General features: G+C 41.8%; 1 protein-coding gene across 8 annotated transcripts in view; it reads left to right on the top strand.

The window, feature by feature from the left end:
* Nucleotides 1–25,865, top strand: part of LOC115377729 (ankyrin-3-like) — a 160,006-nt gene that overhangs the window by 122,110 nt on the left and 12,031 nt on the right. For 6 of the 8 annotated variants that reach the window (XM_030077692.1, XM_030077695.1, XM_030077690.1 and 3 more), the window contains 12 exons: nucleotides 1,999–2,223; nucleotides 6,694–6,848; nucleotides 7,258–7,469; nucleotides 7,681–7,888; nucleotides 8,455–8,551; nucleotides 8,731–8,959; nucleotides 9,449–9,574; nucleotides 10,743–10,865; nucleotides 11,418–11,444; nucleotides 12,028–12,109; nucleotides 23,549–23,623; nucleotides 25,511–25,642. In XM_030077692.1, the coding sequence (XP_029933552.1) occupies nucleotides 1,999–2,223; nucleotides 6,694–6,848; nucleotides 7,258–7,469; nucleotides 7,681–7,888; nucleotides 8,455–8,551; nucleotides 8,731–8,959; nucleotides 9,449–9,574; nucleotides 10,743–10,865; nucleotides 11,418–11,444; nucleotides 12,028–12,109; nucleotides 23,549–23,623; nucleotides 25,511–25,642 (1,691 nt within the window). The remainder of the gene's footprint in view (nucleotides 1–1,998; nucleotides 2,224–6,693; nucleotides 6,849–7,257; nucleotides 7,470–7,680; nucleotides 7,889–8,454; nucleotides 8,552–8,730; nucleotides 8,960–9,448; nucleotides 9,575–10,742; nucleotides 10,866–11,417; nucleotides 11,445–12,027; nucleotides 12,110–23,548; nucleotides 23,624–25,510; nucleotides 25,643–25,865) is intronic. The other 2 variants (XM_030077691.1, XM_030077696.1) reach the window with 1 other exon arrangement.

Here is a 25,865-nt window from a genome sequence, read left to right as displayed (position 1 = left end):
TAGAGGGATAGAATAAGTGTTCATCCTTGTTGCCATCTACTTGTCACTTTTTCACTCTGTATGTCTTCTTTGCCTTTTCTCTCTCATGTTCTTTCCTGTTGTGAAAATGGCTGTTACCTCCCGGGGTTCTCTTGATTTCTTTCATATTCTCTGATAGTCTGTGTTTCTTTAACTGTAACAATAAGTAATCAAGAATTACACCTCTGTAAGTTCCGTATTTACTGTGTTACAAAATATAAACCACACAGAAACTACTACTAGGCTACTGCAAAAGAGGTGCAGACGGGGAAGTGGGTTGCAATTTAAAGCGGTGATCATCTTCTCAGAGGTTTTTTCAGTGACGAAGCTGTTGTTGATCTGTCCCTCCTGCGTTGCTTTGTTGTCCACCCTGCAGTTTTTCCTCTCCGCTCCCGCAGTACGACAGCAGGTGATGACTGTGATTGGTTGCCATTGTTACCACCACCACTACTTCCTGTGACATCACACGCTCTCTTCTCTGTTCACTCACAACATCTGTGTTTGCTCTCCTCACCCAAGAACTGTGTTGTTACAGTTTTAATACTGACTGACTTGAATGAGGACATAGCTCAAGGCCTGGAAACTTTTTTTTTTTTTTTTTTTTTTTCAAAATAAATATTATACACAGACAATGTCACAGCATAGACTTGTATTGAGACTTACATCTGGATCTGAGTGTTCAAGACATTTTGCATTAGAAAGTCGTGTACGCACACATATTTGCACATACAGCTGATAAAAAAAAAAAAAAAAAAAAAAACATCCTGAAATGGGCCTTTAATGGTCACTATGTAAAATTGCATTGAATACCTTTTAAACCCAGCTGAGTCTACAGACCCATGGTGAGGACCCTGTAGATTCAACTGAAGCTTGAATATAGCATTGCATTGACTCGCTGATTAATTATGTGCTTATGCTACATTTTTTGTCAGCTGAGTTTTGGCGTTCCTTGTGCCAGTCACCCCTCAATTTTGTGTAGTGGACCTTTTGTAACAAATCTTTAATAGGCCAAAGATTTGTTACAAAAATAATGAGAAGGTGCCTTCTAGGTGCCTCGGGGAAGTTTTCATACAGAGGGTCATCATGTAGTATTTTTTGGTTCTGTCTGTGGCTCTGCTTTTGGCTCTAGACGTAGCTTAATATTTTTCAGAGGAAGAGTTCACACAATAATTGCATTAATATTCACACTATTGTTCAACAGTTCAACATGAATTCAGTTCAACAAATACTAACATGGCATTTTGTACAACAAACTGCATGGTGTGTGTGTGTGTGTGTGTGTGTGTGTGTGTGAGAGAGAGAGAGAGAGAGAAAGAGAGAGAGAGAGAGAGAGAGAGTGTGTTCGTAAGAGTTAAACCCAGTTACATTCAAAACTATCTAATATGGACAAATCTCAGGTTACTTTGGAGGCTTCTATGCTGGCACCTTGGCTGCATCTAATTCACATTCAATCCATTCAAAATCTCTCTCCGAGCATTTCATTCTGCTGATTGGGCTAAATATATATAGCAATTTTCTAATGATAAATGGCTATTTGCGTATCCATTTAAAATAAAACCAGTCAAAGCCACCATAGAAAACTCATCTGCATTTTCTTTCCTTGCTTCTGTTTTTTTCCCTCTCTGTCTTTCTCACACCTCTTCTGTGTGTTTTGAAGATCACAGCATGGGAAGCGACCTCACCTCAACTAAAGATCCTCTCTCTCCGTCAGTGATCCTGTTAATGAACTGATATGTTTCACCTCTCGTCCCATTCCCTTTTTATATCCTGTCCTTCTCCACTGCTCTCCTTCTCTTTCTCTCTTTCTCTCTCTCTCTCTTTGATTGCCTCTGTCTGTTTTCCATATCTCACTTTCTCTCACCTGCCCTTCCATGTCTCTCACTCTTTTCCTCTGTCTTTCTCTCTGTCTATGCCGCTCTTCATCTCTTTCTGCATCTTCCTCTTCTCTTCTCTCTCTCTCTCTCTATTTGTCTCCGTCAGGTTCCTGGTCAGTTTCATGGTAGATGCCAGAGGCGGCTCCATGAGAGGGAGCCGTCACAATGGAATGCGGATCATCATCCCGCCTAGAAAGTGCACAGCGCCCACCAGGATCACCTGCCGACTGGTCAAGAGGCACAAACTGGCATCGCCTCCTCCAATGGTGGAAGGGGAGGGCCTGGCCAGCCGACTGGTTGAGGTCGGTCCAGCGGGAGCCCAGTTCCTCGGGTAAGGCTTTTTTGTCCCTTACCTCTCCGTTTGTGTGTTGCTGTTGGCTTACTTGTTCATTTGCGCTCATTTTTGTTTGGTTATTTGACGGCCCCCTTCCCTCTGCTTCTCACCATCTTCATTTCCAACCATCTGTGGTTCTGCGTGTGAGTGTGTGGGCGTGTGAGTGTGCGTGTGTGTGTGTGTGTTGTTGAAGTGTTTCAGCAGTGTGATGCTAACCTCCTGCAGCCACACCTCCAGCTCAAACAATGGAAGCCAGATTTTTTTTTTTTTTTTTTTTTTTTATTATACTTCAAATTTACTGGCATGGTAGCCAAACTGACAATTCTGAGGTTGATGCAATCACAATTTTGTTGCACTTACACAATGACAATAAAGATCTTCAATAAAGTTGTTGAATTCACAGACTAGACACAGAGCAAATGAATCCCGACTTTGGCTTTGCACAGTCTCGCTTTATGACAGGAATTTCTGTTGTTCATGCTAGAGGTGTGGCTACACAAAATAAAAGTAACTCTCTGTGATACCAACCCCTCCAGTCCCAGTTATCAATTTGTCTGTCTGTGTTTCCACTTGGCAATGTGTTAAAGGCCGCATCATTAACTGATTAGGTATTTAACTGTGTTCATTTTACATTTTGAACTGTTCATAAAACATTGTGACATGCCAGTAGTAGTAGCTACATGATCTCTGCTTTTGATTGCCCTGCAACAAAAAACTTTATCCCGGGGAGAAATTGGTTTGCCAACTGTCAAACAGCTGCAGAAACAGAGAACTAAGCACTCAGGCTAGAATGTACAGATTAAAATATATCTGTGACTTAATAATTATAATTAACAATTAAAGAATTAAAGAATTGGATACAAATGATCATCTACCCTCAAGTAAGTAGATAATAAGCTGAAATAAGAATAGGGGCTAAAATATGATGGTCTGGATTACTCCTTTCATTTTCCTTAACTATAGTGCACCTAAAGCAAAACAAAATGAAACCAGTTTTCATTAAGTTGATTATATAGGCCCTGACACACCAAGCTGAAGATCAGCCATCGACTCTCAGCACTTTCTGGGCCATCATTAAGTGATTGCCATTTAATTTGTGTGGTGTGTCTGGCACCGCTGGCACACATCCGCCTTCGTCAGTGATCGACTGCCTGAGGTGGCAGAGGCCGTCGGTAAGAGCGAGCTTTCTGATTGGCTGCTCAGAATAAGTAAACAGGACACAAGAAGAGAAATGGGAATCTGCTCATGTCGTTATTATTTTAAGCAACTACTTACTGAGAGCTAGTTCTCGTGAAGAAGCCCTCCACAGAGAACAAAAGACCGCCACTTGAAACATGTAACTGATCAGACATCAGACATATTCTTAATTTGTGGTAAGCTAGTTTGTTTCTTTATCTTTCCATAATCCCGAGGCTTCTGGTTTATTTTGTTGAATAACAAATAAAGACCGGTGCTGCCTCCTGATGTGCAGAGTTATTTCTTCTGCTGCTGGTTGTTTGCAGTGTGTTGAAGGACAACTTTTAGCAGGAGCCATTAAGCAGTGCAAAATCATAGCACTATTCCTCCTTCACCTGACCATGATAAATTAACGTGGAGATCGATGGATTTGGTCGTAGCTTGAGAGATACATAAAAATCACCAGGTAGCTTTGTTCTGTTTTGCCTTTTAATCATACTGTAAAAATGATTAAATAGATGAAAGAGCTGCATGTGATGTTACTGTGTTCAGTCAGCAACATCTCCAGCAACTGTGAAAAGTAGCTGTTACTGAGGTCACTTAAATGGATCAGGGATACTGGAAAGCAGACAAAAGAATCTTATGAATGCTGATAAGAAAATAAGACCGAGACAGTGAGTGTGTGTTTTTACTGACTTTGTGTGTGCATGTGTGTGTGTGCCTGTCTGTGGGCATCTGTGTGTGTGTCCGGACACAGTAAACTACATCTCCCCAGAAAGCTGCCAGCCCTTAGCGAAGGCGAGAGCCTGGTTAGTCCAGTGCTACAGCTGGGACCCAGAGGAACTAGATTCGTTGGGTAGGAGCAAAACATAGCATCCCCCTCCTCTTCCCTCTTCCCTCATAGGAAAAGATATGATTGAGGCTGATTCATGCTAATAAAAATGATTATTTTATCCATCTCCGTTGATTTTGATTTGTTAGGATATTTGTTACATGGTATTTGTAATATGATTGCCATGTAGTTTTGGGAAGAAAAGAATGATTGTACAACGATAACTTACATAGGGAATAGAAGACAACCAGTAATAGGTCAGGAATATGCTTCTTTGTATTTTGAAGGTGGCAGGATGGTTGGACCACCTCAGCAAAGTGGATTTGTCCTAGCCTCAAACAACTTTCCACAGAGAGCCATGTGAAACTTTGGAAAAAAAAAAAAAAAATCTTCCTGAAACTACACGGTGTGGCTTTAAATCCATCCTGATCTCCAGCCATTTTAATTTGGAGACAGTTTTTTTTTTCTTTGTGTTTCAGAAGCTTTCAGTTGGCTTCTGATGTCACTGAAAGGAAAGGTTTTGATTTGCTGTTTGGACCGGACTGCGCTTGTTGGGCATGAGCCTTTTCCTCCTCAAGCAAAGCATCATCCTGCTTCCCATGACCACCGTTCCTTTATTTCACCTTTTAGATCAGTTTTGCATCATCCCACAGTTTTTGTGTAGGTTAAGATAAAGGCAGAGAAACTGGTAAGAAGAGACTGGCCAGGCTGAACAAAGGACACCATATTACTGCTATTCTCTGTAAACAATAGGTATTAACATTTATAATGAATATTATTAACCTGAAGCAGGGTATCCCCCAGGATTTCTTGGCAGGGTGGAAAGGTGTCTAGACTTTCTGCTGAAACAAGTCCAAGTGGAATTCCAGGAGTGTAGTGCCTCTTGGCAGGGTTGCCTCATTGTGCTTATTGATTGAGAGAGCTATGTACAGTTTAGTTTATAGGATGCATAATAGTTTCTCTGAAGTGTGCAGTTTGTCCTGAATTCAGAAAATGAAATCTTCTCATCTCATAATCCTGATTATGTCAGTGTGATCAGGAGAGTCAGATTAACTAAACTCCGGCAAATTTCACACAGACTCTTTTGGGACTCTGCACAACAGCACAATAGGCACTCACAGAAGTCAGGCTGCTTCATTTTTTTTCCTTTCTTTATGGATTCAAAAGTTTGACAGCGTTTCAAAGATTTTAAAACTGGAAGGTTTGGATTGTCTCAGAAAGTTCACTTCTTGAGTCTCTTTTTTTAGATTTCCCAAGGGAATCATCAATGAATTTAGTTCCTCTGGTACCTTTACAGTGGGGATTCTATTGTATTCTATTGTATTTTGTTGTATTCTACTCTATGCAATGCTGACCCTTCACACAGTTGTTGGACAGTAGTCAGGGTACAGTAAGTCCATCCCTCTGTCTCTTGTGTTGCTACCATGCCTTGTTTAAATAAGGGCTGTGCAGCTTTCTCCTCCCTCCCATTCCATTGCATCTGTCTTGTCAAGCTGTGCCATGCACTCTGAATGTCTCACTGAAACCCACAGCATGGTCAAAGCTGTCACTATAAAACACTGTCATCAGCAAAGCTAGTGTTCATTCATCTTGATATTTTGACATCATTCTCTGGCTCAGTTCCTTTTCATCTCCACCAACTCCTGTGCAGTTTTATTGGTACCTTGATTTATTTAGGGTTGATGATGGTTTTTGCCTCACAGTTACTGGTATTAATGCACTCATACAGGAGTTATGTGATTTCCCTCTCCTCTTTTGTGCAGCCAGTGTTTCGATTTCATATGCATTCATCCCCACTGAAACTCAAAAACTAGCACTCAACTAAAGTTCTTGTATCTTAGCTGAGTGAGATGCAAACTCACGAGTCAAGTCAGGTGTCAGACACTTCTGTACCTGTGTGAGCTATCAAAGTCATCACCATTTTCTACAAAATATGCCTGTTGTTGTTGAACACCACTTGATATGGGGAAATAAAAATTCCTTTATTATTGTAAAAAAATCGAAATATTAAATATTTAAATATTTCTTGGCTACAAATCACACACTTCACACTTCCCACAGTCCTCATCATGCATTCAGAGAGAATTGCTCTCTGAATACTCTTCATCTACTCATGTCAACATCTGAGTAAAAATCTAATTTAAATCTCCTTTTTTACAATCAGCTTTTCACAATTTAGTTTTGCAACTTTATTTTATCTTTACTACTGGAAAAGCATATTTCATCTACCAAAAGGCGGGTCATTTCGGTGACAGGCAGTCCGATGGGCCCCATTTGATGTTGAATCTGGTCAATATTTTTATGGTGTTGAAATTAAACTAGCGAGCTCCTGCTTGAAAAAACTTGAATGCACCATGGGACTGCACAGAATGCCCATTTGTCAAGTAATGATTTGTCATTTCATTCAGCAGTTAAAATTTATTAATTCCACTGCTGCTCCGTGCCACGCACCTTTCCAGGCCTGTGATCGTGGAGATTCCTCATTTTGCATCACTGCGGGGTCAGGAGAGAGAGCTGATCTTGCTGCGCAGTGAGAACGGAGAAAGCTGGAAGGAGCATCTCTACGACTGCAGGACTGACGACCTCAATCAGCTTCTCAACGGCATGGACGAAGGTAAACACAGCTCATACACTCTTAAGGTTTTTTTTTTTTTTTTTTTCAGCCTAGCACCCACATTCAGTGGATTTTGTGATACTCTGGGATCCTGACCAGTCACACCTCACTTTTGTGACTTTAACATCTTTTTCACATACATTACATTTCCTCATGTGAGGTCTTTACTCGTACTGAAGTTGCTGATATTTGCAAACGAGCAAAACAGCTTCAGAAAGCACATAAAAATAATGTGGGCCACACTTCCATACTTTAAATATGTATTATCAGTATGCCTTTTTTAATAAATTGAAACAATAAAGATACCTAAGATATGGTCATAATAAAAATGATCATGTTTTGATCCATTGGAATAATGGAATAAAACTGTGAATTTAGATAAGTGTGTGTTTTTTTTTTTCCTCTGTAGAACTAGACAGCGCTGAGGAGATGGAAAGGAAGAGAATCTGCCGCATCATCACTAAAGACTTCCCACAGTACTTTGCCGTCGTTTCACGGATCAGGCAGGAGTCCAATCAGATGGGGCCAGAGGGCGGGACTCTGTGCAGCCGCAGTGTCCCATTGGTCCAGGCTTCCTTCCCCGAGGGAGCTTTAACCAAGAAGATCAGGGTTGGACTACAGGTGGGCCGAGGGATATATACTATACACTCTCTCTCTCTCTCTCTCTCTCTCCCTCTCAGTTCACTTGCCAAACCTTTGGTAGCATAGGATCATTCTCTCTCACACACACACACACACACACACACACACACACACACACACACACTCACTAAATCCTATTTAATTACACACTCCAGTAATTCATAGCCAGTTACCCCCTCTTCTTTTCCAGGCCCAGCCAGTACCTGATGAGACCGTGAAGAAAATCCTGGGTAACCGGGCAACCTTCAGCCCCATTGTTACTGTGGAACCCAGAAGAAGGAAGTTCCACAAGCCCATCACTATGACAATCCCAGTCCCGCCCCTGTCAGGCGAGGGGCTTACCAACGGCTACAAAGGAGACTGCACCCCCTGCCTCCGCCTTCTCTGCAGCATTACAGGTGTGTATGGTTGTGTGCATGCATGTATGCTCACTATATCACTGCCAAATTATTTGTTTATGATTGTCATTAGCAGCAGCGTCCTGGGTTCAAATCCGACCTCAGGCCATTTGCTACATGTCATCCCCCCTCTCTCCCCTGACTTTCCTGTCTCTCTGTAGTGTGACTGTTAAAAAAGCAGAAATGCCAAAAAAATAATCTTTAAAAAACATATATAAAATTTTTTGGGAAATTATTCGTTAGCCAGCACTATATTGTGCAATAGCTAATTTTGACCAATACATCAATTACAATTTACAACTCTTTAATATCCTCTTCTGTAATATAAACACATCTAATCTGAGGTGTCAGTCAACAACAAAGCATTTAAAACAATACGTTTCTCAGTATGTGCCCTACATCCACAATACCTAACAAAATATTAAGATACAGATATAAAATGTAATCAGATCTGTCAGGTGTTTCTCTTCTAGGTGCCACTTAATATATTAGAGTATATTAGAATAGTCAGCCACATGAATAATATCTGTAGGGTGTTTGATGTTGCCTTTGTGATTCTCTGCCAGGTGGTACATCCCCAGCACAGTGGGAAGACATCACAGGCACCACACCTCTCACCTTCGTCAACGACTGTGTCTCCTTCACCACTAATGTCTCTGCGAGGTCAGATGCACCCTCTTTATGTGTGCGTGTGTGTGTGTGTGTGTGTGTGTGTGTGGATCTGCACATTAAAAAACAGCAAACTTTATGGCTGCCACTAGGTGCAGTGTGAAGGAGACCCTGCCAGTTTTTGTATCTGCTTGAGTCTAAAATGTGTATCTTTTTATCTGTTTCTGGTTCAGGTTCTGGCTAGCGGACTGCCACCAAATCCCGGAGACGGTGGGCTTGGCCTCCCAGCTGTACAGAGAGCTGATCTGTGTGCCCTACATGGCCAAGTTTGTGGTGTTTGCTAAGATGAACGACCCGGTGGAGTCCAGACTGAGGTGTTTCTGTATGACGGACGACAAGGTGGACAAAACCCTGGAGCAGCAGGAGAACTTTGAGGAAGTGGCCAGGAGCAAAGACATTGAGGTATGGTGTTTTTCTATGGTTTGCTATCTATTCTACCTCTCAGTAGGGATGTTTCATGGCTTATGAAGCATCAGTTAAAGTCATTAAATTTTTAAGGATAAAGAAAAGCACAATTTGGATGTAACATTTAGAAAATGCTTTTCAGGCACAACACTGGTAATATCAAATTATTTTTTGGTCTCATTACAGTTCATTTTGGCTAAACTCATTTACATGCATGGTGATAAAGCATAGAAAAGAACAAGCCATTTGTTACCATGTTTTTCATTTACATTTTAGGTATTTAGGCAGGAAGCAGTATAATAAGCTTAATGTCCTAAATCACCATCATATCAAACAACGGGTAGTTAGCAGGGGATAGGTCAGAGCCACATTTGTTTGTTTTTTTGTTTTTTAAATGCACATAAGATTCATTGCAGATTAATGAATTTGATGTGATGTGTGCGTGTTGCTCTAAATTGTTCTAACTTGTGAGATCGTCTCTCTCAGGTTCTGGAGGGTAGGCCCATCTATGTGGATTGTTATGGCAACCTGGCCCCTCTGACCAAAGCTGGCCAACAGTTAGTTCTCAACTTCTATGCCTTTAAGGAGAACCGCTTACCCTTCTGCGTCAAGGTAACACCCTCAGCTATCACCCACAAGACTCTTCATATCCTCTTCATATTAACATGTTTTTTGTTGTTGTTGTTGTTTTTTATATATATAGAGAGAGAGTCCCTGAAACTCACTAAATTTAATAAAATGTCCCTGAAATAGATTCTAGAAATTCTGACGTAAGCATTATCCAATATAATTTAGTTGGTTGTTACAGTGCAGTACTGCAGAGTTGTTTTACCTCTAACCTAACTCTATCTGTGTGTCATCCCCCTTTACTGCCCTGCTCTTTGTTCAAAGACCACTGTAGTCTCCATTACAATGAACTCTGTCTGCAGGGTATGACCTACTTCCCCTCCCCTCTGCTACATAACCTCATTGATCGACCCACTAACTTAATGCTCTCCCTATCAATCCTATTGGATTGTATGAATGTCTACTACTGTGGAAAAAAAAAAAAAAAGTTTGTTTGCAGTGAACTAGAGGCGTTACCACTTTTACACAGCACATCTAATTAGGTCTTACAGCAGCAGGGCCATGAGGAGCTCATGTTTACCACGTATGACAAACTAAACTGAAGATCATTCATTCTTCAAATACTGTACAGCTGGCTAACTGCCACCAAATCCCAGAGATGGGGGGCTTCTGTAGGTCAAAACAAAATCACAGCATTGAATTTTTAGAAGAAATGTTATGATAGGAAGTAGGAGCAAGCCCTTCTATGCTTTGTCACGGGAATTAAGTTTTCAGCTAGGAATACATAGTAAGCATTTAAGCAAGAAAATTACCAAACACTGCACAAAAACTGCATAACCACATATATTATCATATACCCACACATGCAACAAATCTCCTAAACTAGCCTGGGGCCTCTGTCTTGTCTGTACAACCACAACTGGCCATATTTGTGGATGGAAAGTCGGTGAGGGGGCGTGCCCTTGTCGCTGCTCCTGCTGGTTGGTCAGGCCACCCATACATTCATGAAGTACATGAATGTAGTGAATGAAAACATAGTAACGTGATTTTAAAATTACCAAGAAACCAGCAAGTATGTGCATTTATTTGTAGAAACACTAACGCTTAGGAATTCAGTGTTGAATATGTGAATGTATGTGAATTAACAGCTACCTGGTATGAAAAAGAGATCAGGTAAGAAAAAAAAAAACAATGTTTGGTTGACTCCCTGTAGGTTAGAGACAACAGCCAGGAGCCCTGTGGTCGTCTCACTTTCCTCAAAGATTGTAAGACAACCAAAGGCCTTCCACAGACCGCCGTGTGCAACCTGAACATCACTCTCCCTGCGCTGAAGAAGGTAAGGTGGTGTTACCTCGGCTCCATTCTCTGTTGTCACCATCATGATCATACTCACGGTTAGGGCAGTTAGGGCCCTAGGCTAACCTTGTTTAATTAAATAAAAACAAAACCTTTGGCCAAACTGCCGCCACTGTGTCTTTTATCTGTTTCAAGCTTCTCTCTCTACATACATATATGGGTTATCTATGCAGTCATTTTGTCTTTGGCTGTTTTATTCTGTATCTGCGTACCAAATCACTCTTGATTTGGACATCATGCTTTTGGCTCAGGACTTCTGTGCAAAAGGCTTTTCTTATTTTCTGGCTGGCTTTCTTTGTGGCTTGTGTTCATTTGCTGTTTTCGCTGCTGAGTGCTGGCTATTTATAATTTTGTGTTTTGGTGTTTGGTTGGTGTTTTATTTTTTTCCCTTTTGGATTAGTTTGCTGAAGTGGCTTTTCGTCTTGAGTTGGTGCTTCTGTCAATCACTCCTTTTTCACACCCTGATGTTTCTTTTTCCCCTGCTTTCCATTATGTTATTCCCCCTGTTTCTGCAATGCATCTTGGGAACCAGGAAATGGAATCAGATCCTGAGGATGAGGTAATCCACACCCCACCATGTGCTGTCCTCTGCGCTAGGTTTATAGCGGCCCTGCTCTGCTCTCCATAGCTTTTTTTCCGCTGCTACAAGGGCGATATGAGCTTTCCTTGTTCAAAGCAACCCATAGCTGTCCAGTTTTGCATGACATATTGTCCGATAAGAACAACAAGTTGCTTTTTGTCCAACTTTTGTCCGTTGCGCTCCATTATTTGTGATATAAATGACTTTACAGTTAAGATATGCAGTATAATTTGTCCTTAAGTTGTTAAGATTTAAACTTCATTATTGTGTAACACTTGTTATTATTTTCCGCCTTTAAAAATTGCTGATAATTTAGAGCTTGTAGTTAGATAATATGTGACTAACTTCAATTTGTAGTGCTATCAGTTATCACTGACTTAAAGAAACTGGGAATTGGAGGGCAATGAATAACATGAAAAACAATATGGGCTTTGCTTTTATAGTCTTACAAAGTTAGAGAGACTGTCAAATAAGATTGGCTTTAATATCATGATAAGCTTCGAGTGCTGAATCTAGGGCGACCTAGTACTGATAGGTGTTTGTGTTGTTGTTATTGTTGCAGACTGAAAAGCCAGAGCGACGTCATACCTTTGCATCCCTAGCCTTACGTAAGCGCTACAGCTATCTGGCCGAGCCTGCACTGAGTGAGTGTGACATTTTCACTAACAAACCTTTCTGGAAGTCATAACTATAATAATAGCAATTTGCGTGAATCATAAACTAAATCATTAGCAATTTTAGTTAATATTTAAAATGCGTGATCAATATAGAGATAGATATGACATACCTAATGTGTGATATATGCATTTTCTCACCTCACATAACATGCACTCTCCACATGCTTGTTTACAACATGGTATACATTTTTGCATGGGTCGATGAGTGACTTTTAAGTTTCTGTGCTGTGCCTGCCCACATTGTGAGTTGTATTGTGCTTCTTCTGGGTCTGCTTGGTTGTTCTCCACAACTGAGTTGTAGAAGTCCAAACAAAATAACATCAAATTTTGCTTTGACTGACCAGCAGAATGTTAAGAGGCATTTGGCGAGGTGGTCAAAGTAAAATTGTTTTTGTTTATTTTTTAATTTTCCATTTTGTCCCCTCTAAGTTTAAAGCTCTTTTTGGCTTTGTGATGACATAGCATTTTTTCGTTGGACAAAAATGCATGTTAGGAGGTCTTGAGTATGGCTTTCTTTCAGGTGCTCTTTTCAGTTTTTCACTCTCTTGCTGCTTGTCACCAAGGGTGATCAGTCTTGCATGACAATATGAAACAAGACCCTAGTCTTGGAAACAGCATTTTGCCATAGTATTGTTTTGTTATATAATAACAGGAAAATGGAAACTTCTGCAGTCCATGACTTTATGACTCTGTTTAATCAGAGTGTCCAAATTGTCCTTGGGTAAACCATTTAAGCATAATTTTCAGACCAAACAGATAAAAGGCACTTTAAAAAGCGGATTGAGATTAGATCCAGAATCCAGATGCTGACTGTAGCACATCTGAAGTCCAAAGAGAGAAGTTGTTTTTGTGTTAATCTTGATGCATTTGTCTAGCCATTTTTCTGTGGTCACTTGTTAGTCTATACCATTGTCTTTTGACATTTATTTTGCAGCTGTATGTGCTTTGTTTGGCCTATTATCCATTTGTGTTGTTGTTGTCGCTGCAGTTGTGAGTCATTGGTGGATTACGAATCACACTGGAACACAACTGTTTCTTTTATAATTCCATCCTTGACCCACACTCAAATATCTCATCTCAACACCTCATAAAAGAACTGCTCTCTCCTTCCTTGATGCCAGGACTGCGTCACTGACCAATTCTTCCCCTTGTGGTCTCTTCTCTTTTTTACATTTTTCCTCCTCCTTCCTCCCAAACATCATTTCTGTTGCCTTTATTATTTTGCATTCGGATTTTTTGTTCAATTTCTTCTTCATCATTATTTCCATTATTTCATTTGAAGAAACAACAGTTGAGCGAAGCGCAGCAGCAAGAACACTGCCTGCTGGTTACCCTCACAAACCTGTCTTTCCAACCAGACCTTACCCACCATGGTCGCCTGCTCCTATTACCGTCCCTGGCCAAACAAGGCCCGTCGGACTGGGGGGTTCCGTCACCTCTACCGGTTCACCGACAGGCTCGCCAGCTGCTTCTCCACTGAAGTCCACCTGGCCCCTCTCTTCCCCATCCCCTGCTTCTTCCACACCTATTAAGTCCACACTTGGAGGCGCACCACCAGTACCCACCTTGTCTTCCCCAGCTAAATCAATTGGTGATACAATATGTCCGTCCCCCATTAGGTCTTATAGGACTATGGCTTCACCCATTAAAACTGTTGTTCAGCAGGGTCAGTACCCTGTCCAGGGGTCTGCCAGCCTAGTGTCCTCTGGGAGCCCATGTAAACCTGGCACGGACCCGGCATCTATAAAAAATCTTGCTTCAGCATACACATCAAGGACTTCCCCACTCCACTCACAGGCCACTGGTTCTGTACCAGATAGGTCATCAGCCACTGTTACCACTCCGACATCACCAAAGACAACTGTCAACATGTACAATTCTACTCTGCCTTTTAAAACTGCCCTGGGGTCCACAGGTATGACGGATACAGGGGCACCTTCCCTCTCATCTGTTAAAACTATCTCTAGCCTGTCCTCAATGAAAACCTCCATAGATTCAACACTAGCATCCCGAGGTGGCAGGTCATCTCTCTCATCTCTGTCCTCAACTGGGCAGACCACCATTCCCTCCTCGGAACTGTCCATGATGAATGGCTCAGTTTCGCCTGTCAAATACCAATCCTCCTCTTCTACCCCTTCATCCCCCTCATCTCGCCTTCTGTCAGAGAGGAGTAGCAGCCTTCAGGAGAGGATACAGGCTACAACCCAGGCAGCAACGTCTGGTGTCAGCGCAGCCATAAATGAAGCCATAAACTCGTGCTCTGTGTCAGGCTATGGCACACTTAAATCACTGTCCTCTTCACGTAGGTCTGCAACAGCAAGCTCTGCTTATGGCTCCCTCAGATCAGCATCCACCTCCTCCACTTCTGCAGTGTCATCCAATACAATGACTGTACCTGTGTATTCCCTTGTTAATGTCTTACCCGAGACCCCTGTCAAGCCAGGGCCAGGTTCTCTCAAAATGGCAATGCCTGATTCTTGTCGGGCTTCATCCACCTCAACTTCTTTGTCTTCCTGTGTAACGTCATCAAAAATAAAATCCCAGCTGAAATCCCCACCGTTCATCACGCCACCCATCATTCACCCAACTGCAGCCTCCAATCAGGAGATACTAAGAGATGTGGCGGATATGAAAGAGGATCTGATCAGAATGACAGCTATCCTCCAGACAGACACACGGACAGCAGTTAAAACTGTCCAAACATCAAATACTGGCACGCCTAAAGAAACCAAGTTAGAAGATGAGGAGCCATTCAGTTTAGTGGAGAAAGTTAAAGAGGATTTAGTCAAAGTTAGTGAGATATTACAAAAGGATATCTTAAGTGAAGGTAAAACAAGTACTTCTAAAGAAGGGGCCTCAGAGGATGAATGGGAGGAGTTTTCCAAAGATGAGATTGAGGAGGCACAGAGAAGTGCCCTCTCAGAGTATCACCCTCCTTTTGATGAAAACACACTCCAGTTGAAGCCCCAGTCCATGACAAGCAAAGACTTTGACTTGGCTAAAGTAGTCGATTATTTAGCCAATGACATTGGCGCTACTTCTCTGTCCAAAATGGCAGAGTTGAAATGTAGGTATGAGGAGGAGGCAAATAGAGAAGGGGAAGAAAAACAGAAACGTGTTCTCAAACCAGCCATGTCTTTACAAGAGCACAAGCTCAAAATGCCTCCACCGGGCTCAGGCATGCGCACCTCCCCATCAGAGAAGGACCTAAGCAAACTTGCTGAATCATATCAGGGGACAGACACTATTTTGGAATCACCTGAGGACCTGTCTCATGAGCAGGATAAGAGTCCTCTGTCAGACAGTGGATTTGAGACAAGGAGTGAAAAAACTCCATCTGCTCCACAAAGCGCAGAGAGTACTGGTCCTCAACCTTTATTTGCAGATTCTCCCATCCCTCCCTGTGTAACTGAGACCAGGACTGAAGTAGTCCACATCAGGAGCTATGAACAGCCTGATGAGCCTTGTGAGCCTGTACTGATGGAAGAGGCTGCATCTGCTATCCCTTGTATAGAGCCTGATGCAGCATCACCTAGCTCCCTCAAAGACAAAGTCAAAGCCTTACAAGTCAAAATGCCAGAAGATGACTCTATGATGAGCAAAAGCATGTGCCTCAAAGAGGAGACTCATATTACTACTACCACTAGAATGGTGTATCACAAGCCTCAGCTAACCGATGGAGCAGAAATGATAGAGGAAGCTATGTCAGTCAGAGATATCATGAAAGCTTTCCAGTCTGGGAGGGACCCATCTAAAGAGTTAGCAGGCCTTTTTGAACACAAGGCAAGCCAGGATTCTATCAAAGGTGATGAGCTGACTCCTAGATTCCTTGACAAAGACATTAAATCCAAACCCAAAGTAGAAAGGATAATAGAGGTTCATATTGAAAAGGGGCACAGCACAGCAGAACCAACTGAGGTCATTATCAGGGAGACCAAGAAACACCCTGAGCTCTATGTCTATAAAGGGGATCGTGGAATAAAGGAAATTACTGATTATGATGAGTCCCAACAGGAAGAAGAGGAGCTTACTGCCGAAGAATCCCTACCATCTTTCCTTGAAACATCTCGTGTTAACACTCCAGTGTCGCAGGAAGAGGACAGCCGCCCAAGCTCTGCCCAGCTGATTGCCGATGATTCATATAAAGCCCTTAAACTATTAAGCCAGCATTCCATAGAATACTGTGATGATGAGCTCTCAGAGATCCGTGGGGAGTCATACAAGTTTGCTGAGAAAATGCTCCTTTCAGAGAAACTAGACACCTCACCACTGTCTCAGTCTGACACAGAGGATTCAGCAATGGTGATTGACCAAACCCGCCACCAAACATCTGAGGAGAGTGGTGGCCGCAGCACAGAGAGCATGAGTCAGCAGCGTGGAAGTCCCAAAAAAGAGTTTGTTTTCAAGTCAGCAAAAGATGGGTCCACTAAATCAGGTCAATTCTCATCACACAGGGATGAGCAGTCTCAGTTTGATAAAGTGACAGTACTGCATTACTCCACAGAACAGGGCAGCCCTAAACATGCTGTTTGGATGCGATTCACAGAGGATAAACATGACAGGAGTAGGGATAAGCTCCTGTATGAGGACAGAGTGGACCAAACTGTAAAAGAAGCTGAAGAAAAACTCAGTGAGGTGTCACAATTTTTCCGAGATAAAACAGAAAAGCTCAATGATGAACTGCAGTCTCCTGAAAAAAAGCCTGTGAGGAGAGAGCCCAGGGAAACCAGGTCTGGGCCTAGCTCAACCTGCAGTAGCCCTGAGAAAACTCAGCAGAAAAGCAGAGTAGAAGGATGGGGTAAAAGCAAGCTCAGGGAGCCCTCTGTTGGCAGAATGTTTGGTAGTACCACTGCAACTGAAAAGAAAAGCTCTAGTTTACCATGTAGTCCTGAGCGAAGTGTGCTGTCCACTCTTAGTGAGGAAAAAATTAAACAGCAGACTAAAACAAGTGAGTCTGAACCCTCATCTCCTGTTCAGGTGAAATCAACATCCAAAGTCAGCTCTGTGAGAATGAAGTTTGAATCTGAGGCTCAGAAGCAAAGTCAGTCAAGTCCAACAAAAATTCCTCCACCAGTCCAACCAAAACCTTCAATGAAAAAACTGCAAGAGAGTAAACTTCCCATTTATCAGTTTTTTTCAGGAGGAAAAACATCAAAAGTATCTGAAGCCTCAGACGAAGTAAGTGCGAAAAGGGATGTTGAGAAAGACAAAGGAGCTGCCATAGATACTAGTAAACCTGCTTTGAAATCATTAACATCTCAGGCCCCAAAATTTGGGGGAGACAAACTGTCAAACAAAAACATTCCAGAGGCCTCCCCTCAAAGACAATTGAGTGAAACTGAGAAAGACAAAGCACCAAATATAGGGACAGATATCAGTGCCACTGTTACTCAGGAAATGAAAGACAGCAATAAAGGTCAGAGAGTTCAAACATCTCCAACTGCCATACTAGAAGCCACCATAACAAAAGATGGTGTAAAAGATGTAAAAGATGCTATAAAATACCAACAAGCCTTGAAAGAGGTGACATCTGAAGGGTCAAGAAAACTCAGTGAAGAACCAGTGAACAAAAATCTTAGAAAAAAGACAGAATCTCAAATTCCCATAAGGACAGGATCTATATCTCTAGATAATGACCCCCCAAAGAAACAGACGGTAACTAAACCTTCACAAATACCTACATTATCTAAAAACAAAATACAGGCTAGCCCCGAGACAGTCCTGACAAAAGCAGAGGAAAATTTGACAAACAAAACATTTGAAATTCTAGATAATGCACCCAAAGATTCAAACTCCAATAACCTTCCCAGCCCCAGAGAAACGCTAGAGAAAGTCATAACACCTCCAGGTGCTACAACCAAAGAGAACTTTAAAGGCATCAAAACATTACCTGTTTATGTCAGTGTGCAGGTTGGCAGGCAGGCAGAGAGGGAGGCTAGGGGGGCTTTGTACACAGTCAAACAGAAATCCAATTCAGGACTCAGCCCCATTAGCCCAGATGATGACACACTAGAACAGGTCTCTTTCATAGACAGCTCAGGGAAAAGCCCCCTCACTCCAGAGACCCCCAGCTCTGAAGAGATCAGCTATGACCTCACGTCCAGGACTCCTGATGGCTTCATGGGGTTCATGCCCGGGAAGCCTAGCCCCATCATGGAGGTATCTGAGGAATCAGAGGAGGATGACCAAGGCAAAGCTGTTTTTTCCTTTAAAGAAGCCCTACCAGAAAGACCAGGTAGTAAAACAATAGTTAATACTATTGAAGCAGACCTTGCCAATGCTAACCAACAGGAAACAAAAATTAATGATAACCAGCAGGAATTAAAAAATATTTTCAACCAGCAGGAAAAAGACATTAATGTCAGTCATGATGAAACAACTGAACAGGAACAGCAAGCAGGCTCTAAAGACAAAGGTGTTGCATATATTGAGTTCCCCCCTCCACCTCCTCTGGACTCAGCTTCAGAACAGTCAGACACAGAGAGGAAAGGTTCCTGCGCCTCATCAGAGACTGAGACAGAGATGATGGAGGTGAATTTACAGGAAGAACATGATAAGCATCTGCTAACTGAGCCAATAATACGTATCCAGCCCCCCTCTCCAGTGCCCCCAGGGGCTGATGACAGCCAATCAAATGGCGAAGAAGAGGAGGACGACGAGTCAGTCTTCCAACCAATCCCCTGTAAGAAATTCACTTTCAAAGTCCCTGAGGATGAGAAGAAAAAGGAGAAGGAAAAAGAGAAGGAGAAGGATAAGGTATCTAAATCCAAAAAACATGACAAAAATGGAAATGGCAAAGAATCTGGGACCAATGGCTCCAATGGTTCCAATGGTTCTAAGACCTCTAATGGCAAAGGAGGAGATGATAATGAATATGAACAAAATGGAAATGACCAGTCAATAACAGACTGCTCTATAGCCACAACAGCTGAATTTTCTCATGACACGGATGCAACAGAGATAGACTCTCTAGATGGGTATGAGCTTCAGGATGAGGATGATGGCCTGTGTGAGCAGGCAGATTTAAGGCTGTTTGGCCTCCCTGACAGCAGGAGAGATGTCTGGGCATCGGACACATTCAGGTCATCTGACCGCTCTTTTCCCCAGACCAAACTGGAAGTTATCGAAGAGGAGAAAACCCCCGAGGAATGCCAAAAGGCTTCTTCCAAAAATGATTTCTCCTTAGATGGTGGAAAACCTGAGGGTGTTAGTAAAGATGGAGTTAAAAAGCAGGAGCACAAACCCTCAGATAAAGAGGGATTCTCGGATACTTATTTTAGTTATAAACTAGAAGAGGAGTTTCACTCTCCTTTTAAGACTGTGGCCACTAAAGGTCTGGACTTTGATCCTTGGCCCAGTAAAGGTGGGGAGGATGAAATTGTAGATATGGCCGGAACACGGGACAGCAATGGTGAGCCTAAGCCATTTGGACTGGCAGTTGATGACCAGTCTCAGGCAACAACACCAGACACTACCCCGGCCCGAACACCAACAGATGATAGCACACCGACAAGTGAGCCAAACCCGTTCCCCTTCCATGAAGGGAAGATGTTTGAGATGACGCGCAGTGGTGCGATTGACATGAGCAAGAGGGACATGGTGGAGGAGAGGCTTCAATTTTTTCAGATTGGTGAGCATTATCACTCTGTGGGCAGGTACAGGGTCAGGGCCACAGAGGTAGAAGCCTCTTCGCAACAGACACACATGAATCAGGTTATCACACAATCTTCCACAGATGCTTTAACAACACCTCAGGTCTTCATTCAGACTACTACTGTCCGACTAGACAGATCAAATGGGACTGGCAGTTACAGCACATGCACAGACTCAGCATCAAGCAATGAGTCTAAATTCTCCACTTTTAAAATAGGATTCAAGTCATCATCTAATAAAAACTCTGATGTTTCACACAGCAGTTCTAGATGTAGAACACCAGGCACTTTTGACCCTTCTAGTACCGTATCCTCAGGAACTACAGGAACTACAGATAATTCTTATTCTAATTCTTATTCTACATCCTCATCCTATTTGGATTATTCACATTCTGGAACATCAGGTATGACAGATTACTATTTGAACAACAGACCATTGAGTATCACAGATTATTCTTCCAATACCACAGTTCTATCAAGTACATCAGAACAGAGGGACTTTTCAGATTGGACCAGAGAAATCCAGAACACCTATTACCAAAGCAAAGAATTTTCTTCCACAACTTCACAGCAGAACAGCAGTCCTCAAACAGGGAACAGCAATAACAATAGTAACAACGTTACATCCCATAACACACATGAAAATGTCATTCAGCCTGGCAGTATTGTGTTCAACTTGCTGTCCTTTTCAGAGCCTACTCTGCAGCAGGTAAGCAGGGTGGAGGCAGCCTTCAGCCAGCTCGAGAACAGCAGGGAAGATAGGGTTGTTCCCACTGTAGCAATAACAAGCACAGGAGCCAAAGAGGTCAAAGCCCAGATATGCAAGTCACGGTTACCAGTGAGGGCACATAGCCACAAACTATGCAGTGAAAGTCAATCAACAGAGATACACAAAGCAAAAGAAAATGTTAATAAACCACTCATTAGGAAATATGCAATGCATGTTGCCAGGGAAAGATTAGACCCTTTTGAGAATTTAACACCTAAATCTAGAATCCCAGTGATGAAGACAAAGAAGTGCTCTTCCTTTTTTTCAGAATATAAAAAGGATGGAAACAGATCTGCAGTCAGGGATAGGGGTACTAAAATTGCCCAGGGTAATAGACAACAAATCAAAGACAGATCCAGCATCAAATCCAGCCACAGTTTCACGAAACCCACAGGTAGAGGTAGTGCCGTTAATACAGGGAGAAAAAACAGTGTCATGGTCTCGGGAAATGTTAAAACTAAATCTGTCAGCAGCCAGGTAGCCAACCCTTTGGACCAAACTCTACCTCCCAAGGAAGCAGAGGCAAAGATAGAAGGGAAAAAACTGCGCAGTGAGGATGAAGAAAGCAGCAGCTGCAGCCTCAGCACATCCAGGAACACTTCGTTGTCAGAACCTTCTAGAGCTTCTAGAGGTTCCCGCCCTTGCCCCACCTCCACCACCATCACCACACCAACACGGTCCACTAGAGGTGTGAGAGCTGAGGTTGAGCAAGCCGGCAGTGAGGGGATGAGGAGGAGCAGGAGGAAGAGTAGGCGGACACTTGGAGGGAAGGAGCAGAAGGAGAAGGAGGAAGGGAGTCAGGTTGATCAGCCAATCACGGCTCCTGTCATGGAGAACGAGACTAGTTTGTAAACTCTTTTTAAACCCTTGTTAATATTAATCTTTCTATTTGAAATGCATGTAGCTGTTGTGGGTGATTTGTGACGTGATGTTTTAAGTGTAGCTGTCAATTTCTCTCTTTGTCATTATTGTCATCTCTGTCCTGTGCTGTCTGAAGTAGATGTAAAGATTAAGTTTAATGATGCAGAGAGAGGAGCGAGAAATGAATTCAAGGAAAAAGCAAGGAAGCAAAGCAAGGAAAAGCAAAGGAAAAAGACTTCTGTTTATTTCCCTTTTTTCTCATGTTCAATCAGGTAAATACCATGCCAAAATGTTCCGAATTCTGTTAGGGAAAGGATGACAGTAAATCGACTGTATTGGTACAATCGTCTCATCAAAATAATAACATCCCACTAGTGAGAGTTATATAACAAACAGGCCAGTCCAATTCCAGCAAGTGAAGCATTTATTAACATTTATTATGTATAGAAAAAACAGTGCCAGTGTCAATTGAATAATCATCAGCACAAGTGTGTGAGACAGACAGCTCATGTGATCAAATACTCAATATAATCAGTGTATCTTAACATGGAGAACTGAATAACGCTCCCTTTCCCTGTAGTATTTTAGTCGAGGTGCCTGTCAGTATGTAGTACATTCAACTTAAGCCTGCAGATTTGTTTCATCATCTTTGGATAACACTATCCGTTCACTAGTAAGCACACTTAATGAGATTAACAGTATACAGTCCATTTGTATTACTACAGGGTCTCACAGGCCACCAACATGCATGCCTACTTAGCCTTGCAATTCTAACTAACACCACAACACACAACACCACATCACTCAATTTACTGTGGACGTGATTGAGACTTAGATGTAAAGAAATGTGTCGGAAATGTGAACTTGTGTTTGTTATGGTCTGCTTGCCTGGTTTGTAGATATTATCTGGTGGTACCTTTGCTCCCTGTAAACACTGTTAAAACAATTCATTGGCTAGACTTGATGAAGCACATCTACACTAGCTGCATCGGGTGTCAGCTGAAACCAAAATTATGATTTTCAGTGATCCATCTCTTGATGGAATACCCAGTGAAGTTGGATTAAATGTGATTTCAAGTTGAAGTGATGAATCGTTTTAATCAGTGATGGTGGTGGGGAGGGGGTTGTTGCCTGATCGGAGACAGTTTTGTGAGTGATATGACATGAAATTCTTACTACTACTACTTTCACTAGTACTACTGCTGCAGCTACTACATTATATAGTTAGTCTTTTGGTGAGTACCTTGTTCTCCCTTTTCTGGCCTTACAAGATCGTCATGATTCTACATTGTAGCATCTGCTGTTTGGTTCATTTGCTGCTCACTTCAATAAAGCTACCCTTAAAGTATGAGTGAGATACTTCAATCTCATTCCATGTTGTTTACTTAGTCCATTGTTAATTACAAGCAAAAGCAGACATTTTACATAATAGCATTTTCTCTCCCTGTCTAGTGGAAATTGTATTTGCTAGCCAAAGTTTGAATGGTCCATGACTTCAGCTACATAGCAGTTGTGTTCCCAGTCCTTAAATTCCTTCCCTAATTGCAACACTCGCACAATGCAGTCCCATCCAGAGGGTGTACTTTATTTCAGGAGCCTTCATGCTTCAGAGACAAGAGATGGGCTCCAGCTCTGTTGGTCTTTGCTCACGTACATCCATTGTAAACCTTCAGTAAGTGGCTATTGTCCAAACTTGAATGAATCATTGAAGAGAGTTTGGCCAGAACAGGACTTTTTCAGAAGCAAGTCCTGGGACAGTGAGCTAAAGTTAGTCGTTTTTGTTTGTTGACTCATCCACAGTACACTGGGCAGTATGAATAACACATCAAAAAGCAAATTTGAGGCAAAGACTCTTTGTCTCTTTTAATTATTTGGGCATTCTTGTCTAACCAAATTAAGATTATGTCAACAGCCCACAACAGGCAAACTTTCAGTTCACAGTCCCAATCAGGTTCTTTCATTTGATGTCATTGCTCCCCTCTGTGGCAGCTATTTTGTGTCTTAGTGAGAACCATGTCTTATTCTCTTGGGGATGTGAAATGGCACAATTGAAAGAAATTCACAATTGGTTTGTGGTGGTCATAATATCACATACCTTAATGGCTTGTTTCCTCCAAACCACAGGCCCTCAGAGTCCCTGTGAGAGAACAGACCTCCGTATGGCAATAGTAGCTGACCACCTTGGACTCAGCTGGACTGGTGGGTATACACACACACACACACACACACACACAAACAATAACTCAAATATAAGCCTGAGAAACTACATACATATAAATGTATTTTGGAGATGAGTAAGACATGGAGACATGGCTGCAAGGCTGCAGTAAATTCACTTTCATTTCAGTCAGTTCACTATCTAAACAGAAATTGCAATTTATTTACTAATGATGGAGTTCTAATACTCTTCATAATGTAATGGATATGATACTTCTTTGGCCAAAAAGTCAAGATTTTAATTTTAAATAGAACACACCTCTGAATCAGTCTATTGGACTGAACCCAATTCTGGAAACTGGGATTGTGTGGATACCATTTGATTTACAATCTTTGTTGCCATCTACTGGGCATATTGTGTAATGACTTTTTGACTGGGCAATTTTCATGGGTATGTACGGGCACATTATGATCAATCTCTATTTAAAAAAAAAAAAAAAAAAAAAAAAAAAAAAAGTCATTGCATAAATTTACATATAATTTAACATACACTCAAAGTAAACTTGCCATTATAAAATCCCAGATTGCATTCAAATTTGAAATTTTATAAGGTTTATGGCTCATTTCATAACTTACTAAAATATTTAAAATTTATCAAAATTTAAATATGGTCACACTGATTTTTTTTTAGTGAGCAAAGGGCTGATAAATACTCAGCAGTATTTATATTATTGGTGTTGATCGTATTTAAGATAATATAAGGTTAACCATAAAATTTGTATCATCACAAATTGTAGGTGTTTATATTCTTCCTTGTCTTGTGGGTGTGCATGTTAGTGTGTGTGAGAAAAATAGCAAGAGGATGCTGCCTTGTACTGTGTTTGGTCAGTGATAAGGGTGTGGCCTCTGCAGTTTGCCCGGCCCTGTCCGTCTGCACTGCAGTACTGTCTAAGCGTGTATGCATGTGTGTGTGCATGCACACGTAATTTTGGATGTACAAACAGGCATCTATCAGAATGGATCTGTATGGCCATGAGTGATGTTACCAGAGGAGAGGACTCTAATCCATATTTAATGTGTGGTCCTGTTGCAGAGCTGCAGTGAACTAGTAGCTTTGGTGCGCATTGTGGTTTAAATTTATAACCTGTCTCTCTGTGCATGCAGCCGTCAACTCCAGCATAGCATACAGACTTTGCTTTGCTGCACATTCTTTAGAAGTCACCATTATGAGCACAAATAATTTAGGACTAAGCAAATAAATTAAATCAAATTTGTTAATTCAAGTCTAGGTTAATTTTTCAGCACCAGTTTCACCTTCTATCTTTTGTTTCACAATTAAATATGGCATACATATTCTTGACAGTCTGATCAGCTGCAAGGTAAATGTCCTTCAGTATTTGTTATATGAAATCTGTCTTAAAATGGTCCAACACATTCCCTTACAGCTTTTACAGCTGTGAGATCTGAGTGTGATCACTATTTTTCTGCATTGCTGCACTTATTGATTTTCACCTGTAGGAACTTGTTAACACCTGTAAACAAGTTGCCATAAGTACTGTTTTTAAGCAGCTGCTCTTCATGATTCTTACCTTGCTATGGAGGATTTTATGTTTGTGTGTTTATTTCTGTGCTGTTGTGATGTCTTTTTGAGATGCTGGAAGTGAGTCCTTTGGTTGTGAATTTTATTTCTCACACATACAATATGCCATTTGGTGGACATGTTAATCCAAACTGCCTTACTGTGAGTGCATTCATTTTTAATGTGCATCGCCCCCAATGGGAATGAAACTCCTTCGCCGTGCAGTGTTATTGCCATGCCTTACCCACTGAGCCACACAGAGCTTCATCTTTTTGAAGTTTGGAAGGTTGGGAGTGAAAGCTTTTTTTTTTTTTCTCTCGTAATTATTGTGGTGTGAATCGTTGTTGCAGAGCTGGCCAGGGAGCTGAATTTCTCTGTGGAGGAGATCAACCACATCCGAGTGGAGAATCCCAATTCCCTGACAGCACAGAGCTTCATGCTCCTAAAGAAATGGGTGTACAGGGATGGTAAAAATGCCACAAGTAAGTAATGTGTGTGTGGGAGGGGGATTGCTGTAGCTGGCAGCTGCTGCAGCCACTCCCTAATTATTGTGCACTGAATTTCTGGCACCATTAGCTGTATGAGCATAGATATTTAAAAATATGCAATATGCACACTATAACTGATTTCATGATATTATGACACTTGCCTCTTAACAGTTATCGTCAATGTAATTTTTCTCTCATTCTCTTTCTCTCTGTCTCC

The sequence above is a fragment of the Myripristis murdjan genome, chromosome 19 (genome assembly GCF_902150065.1).
Source record: "Myripristis murdjan chromosome 19, fMyrMur1.1, whole genome shotgun sequence".
In the NCBI taxonomy this organism is placed as follows: Eukaryota; Metazoa; Chordata; class Actinopteri; order Holocentriformes; family Holocentridae; genus Myripristis; species Myripristis murdjan.
The sequence above is the reverse complement of the archived record's forward strand: the minus strand, read 5'-3'. Positions and strand labels throughout refer to the sequence as shown.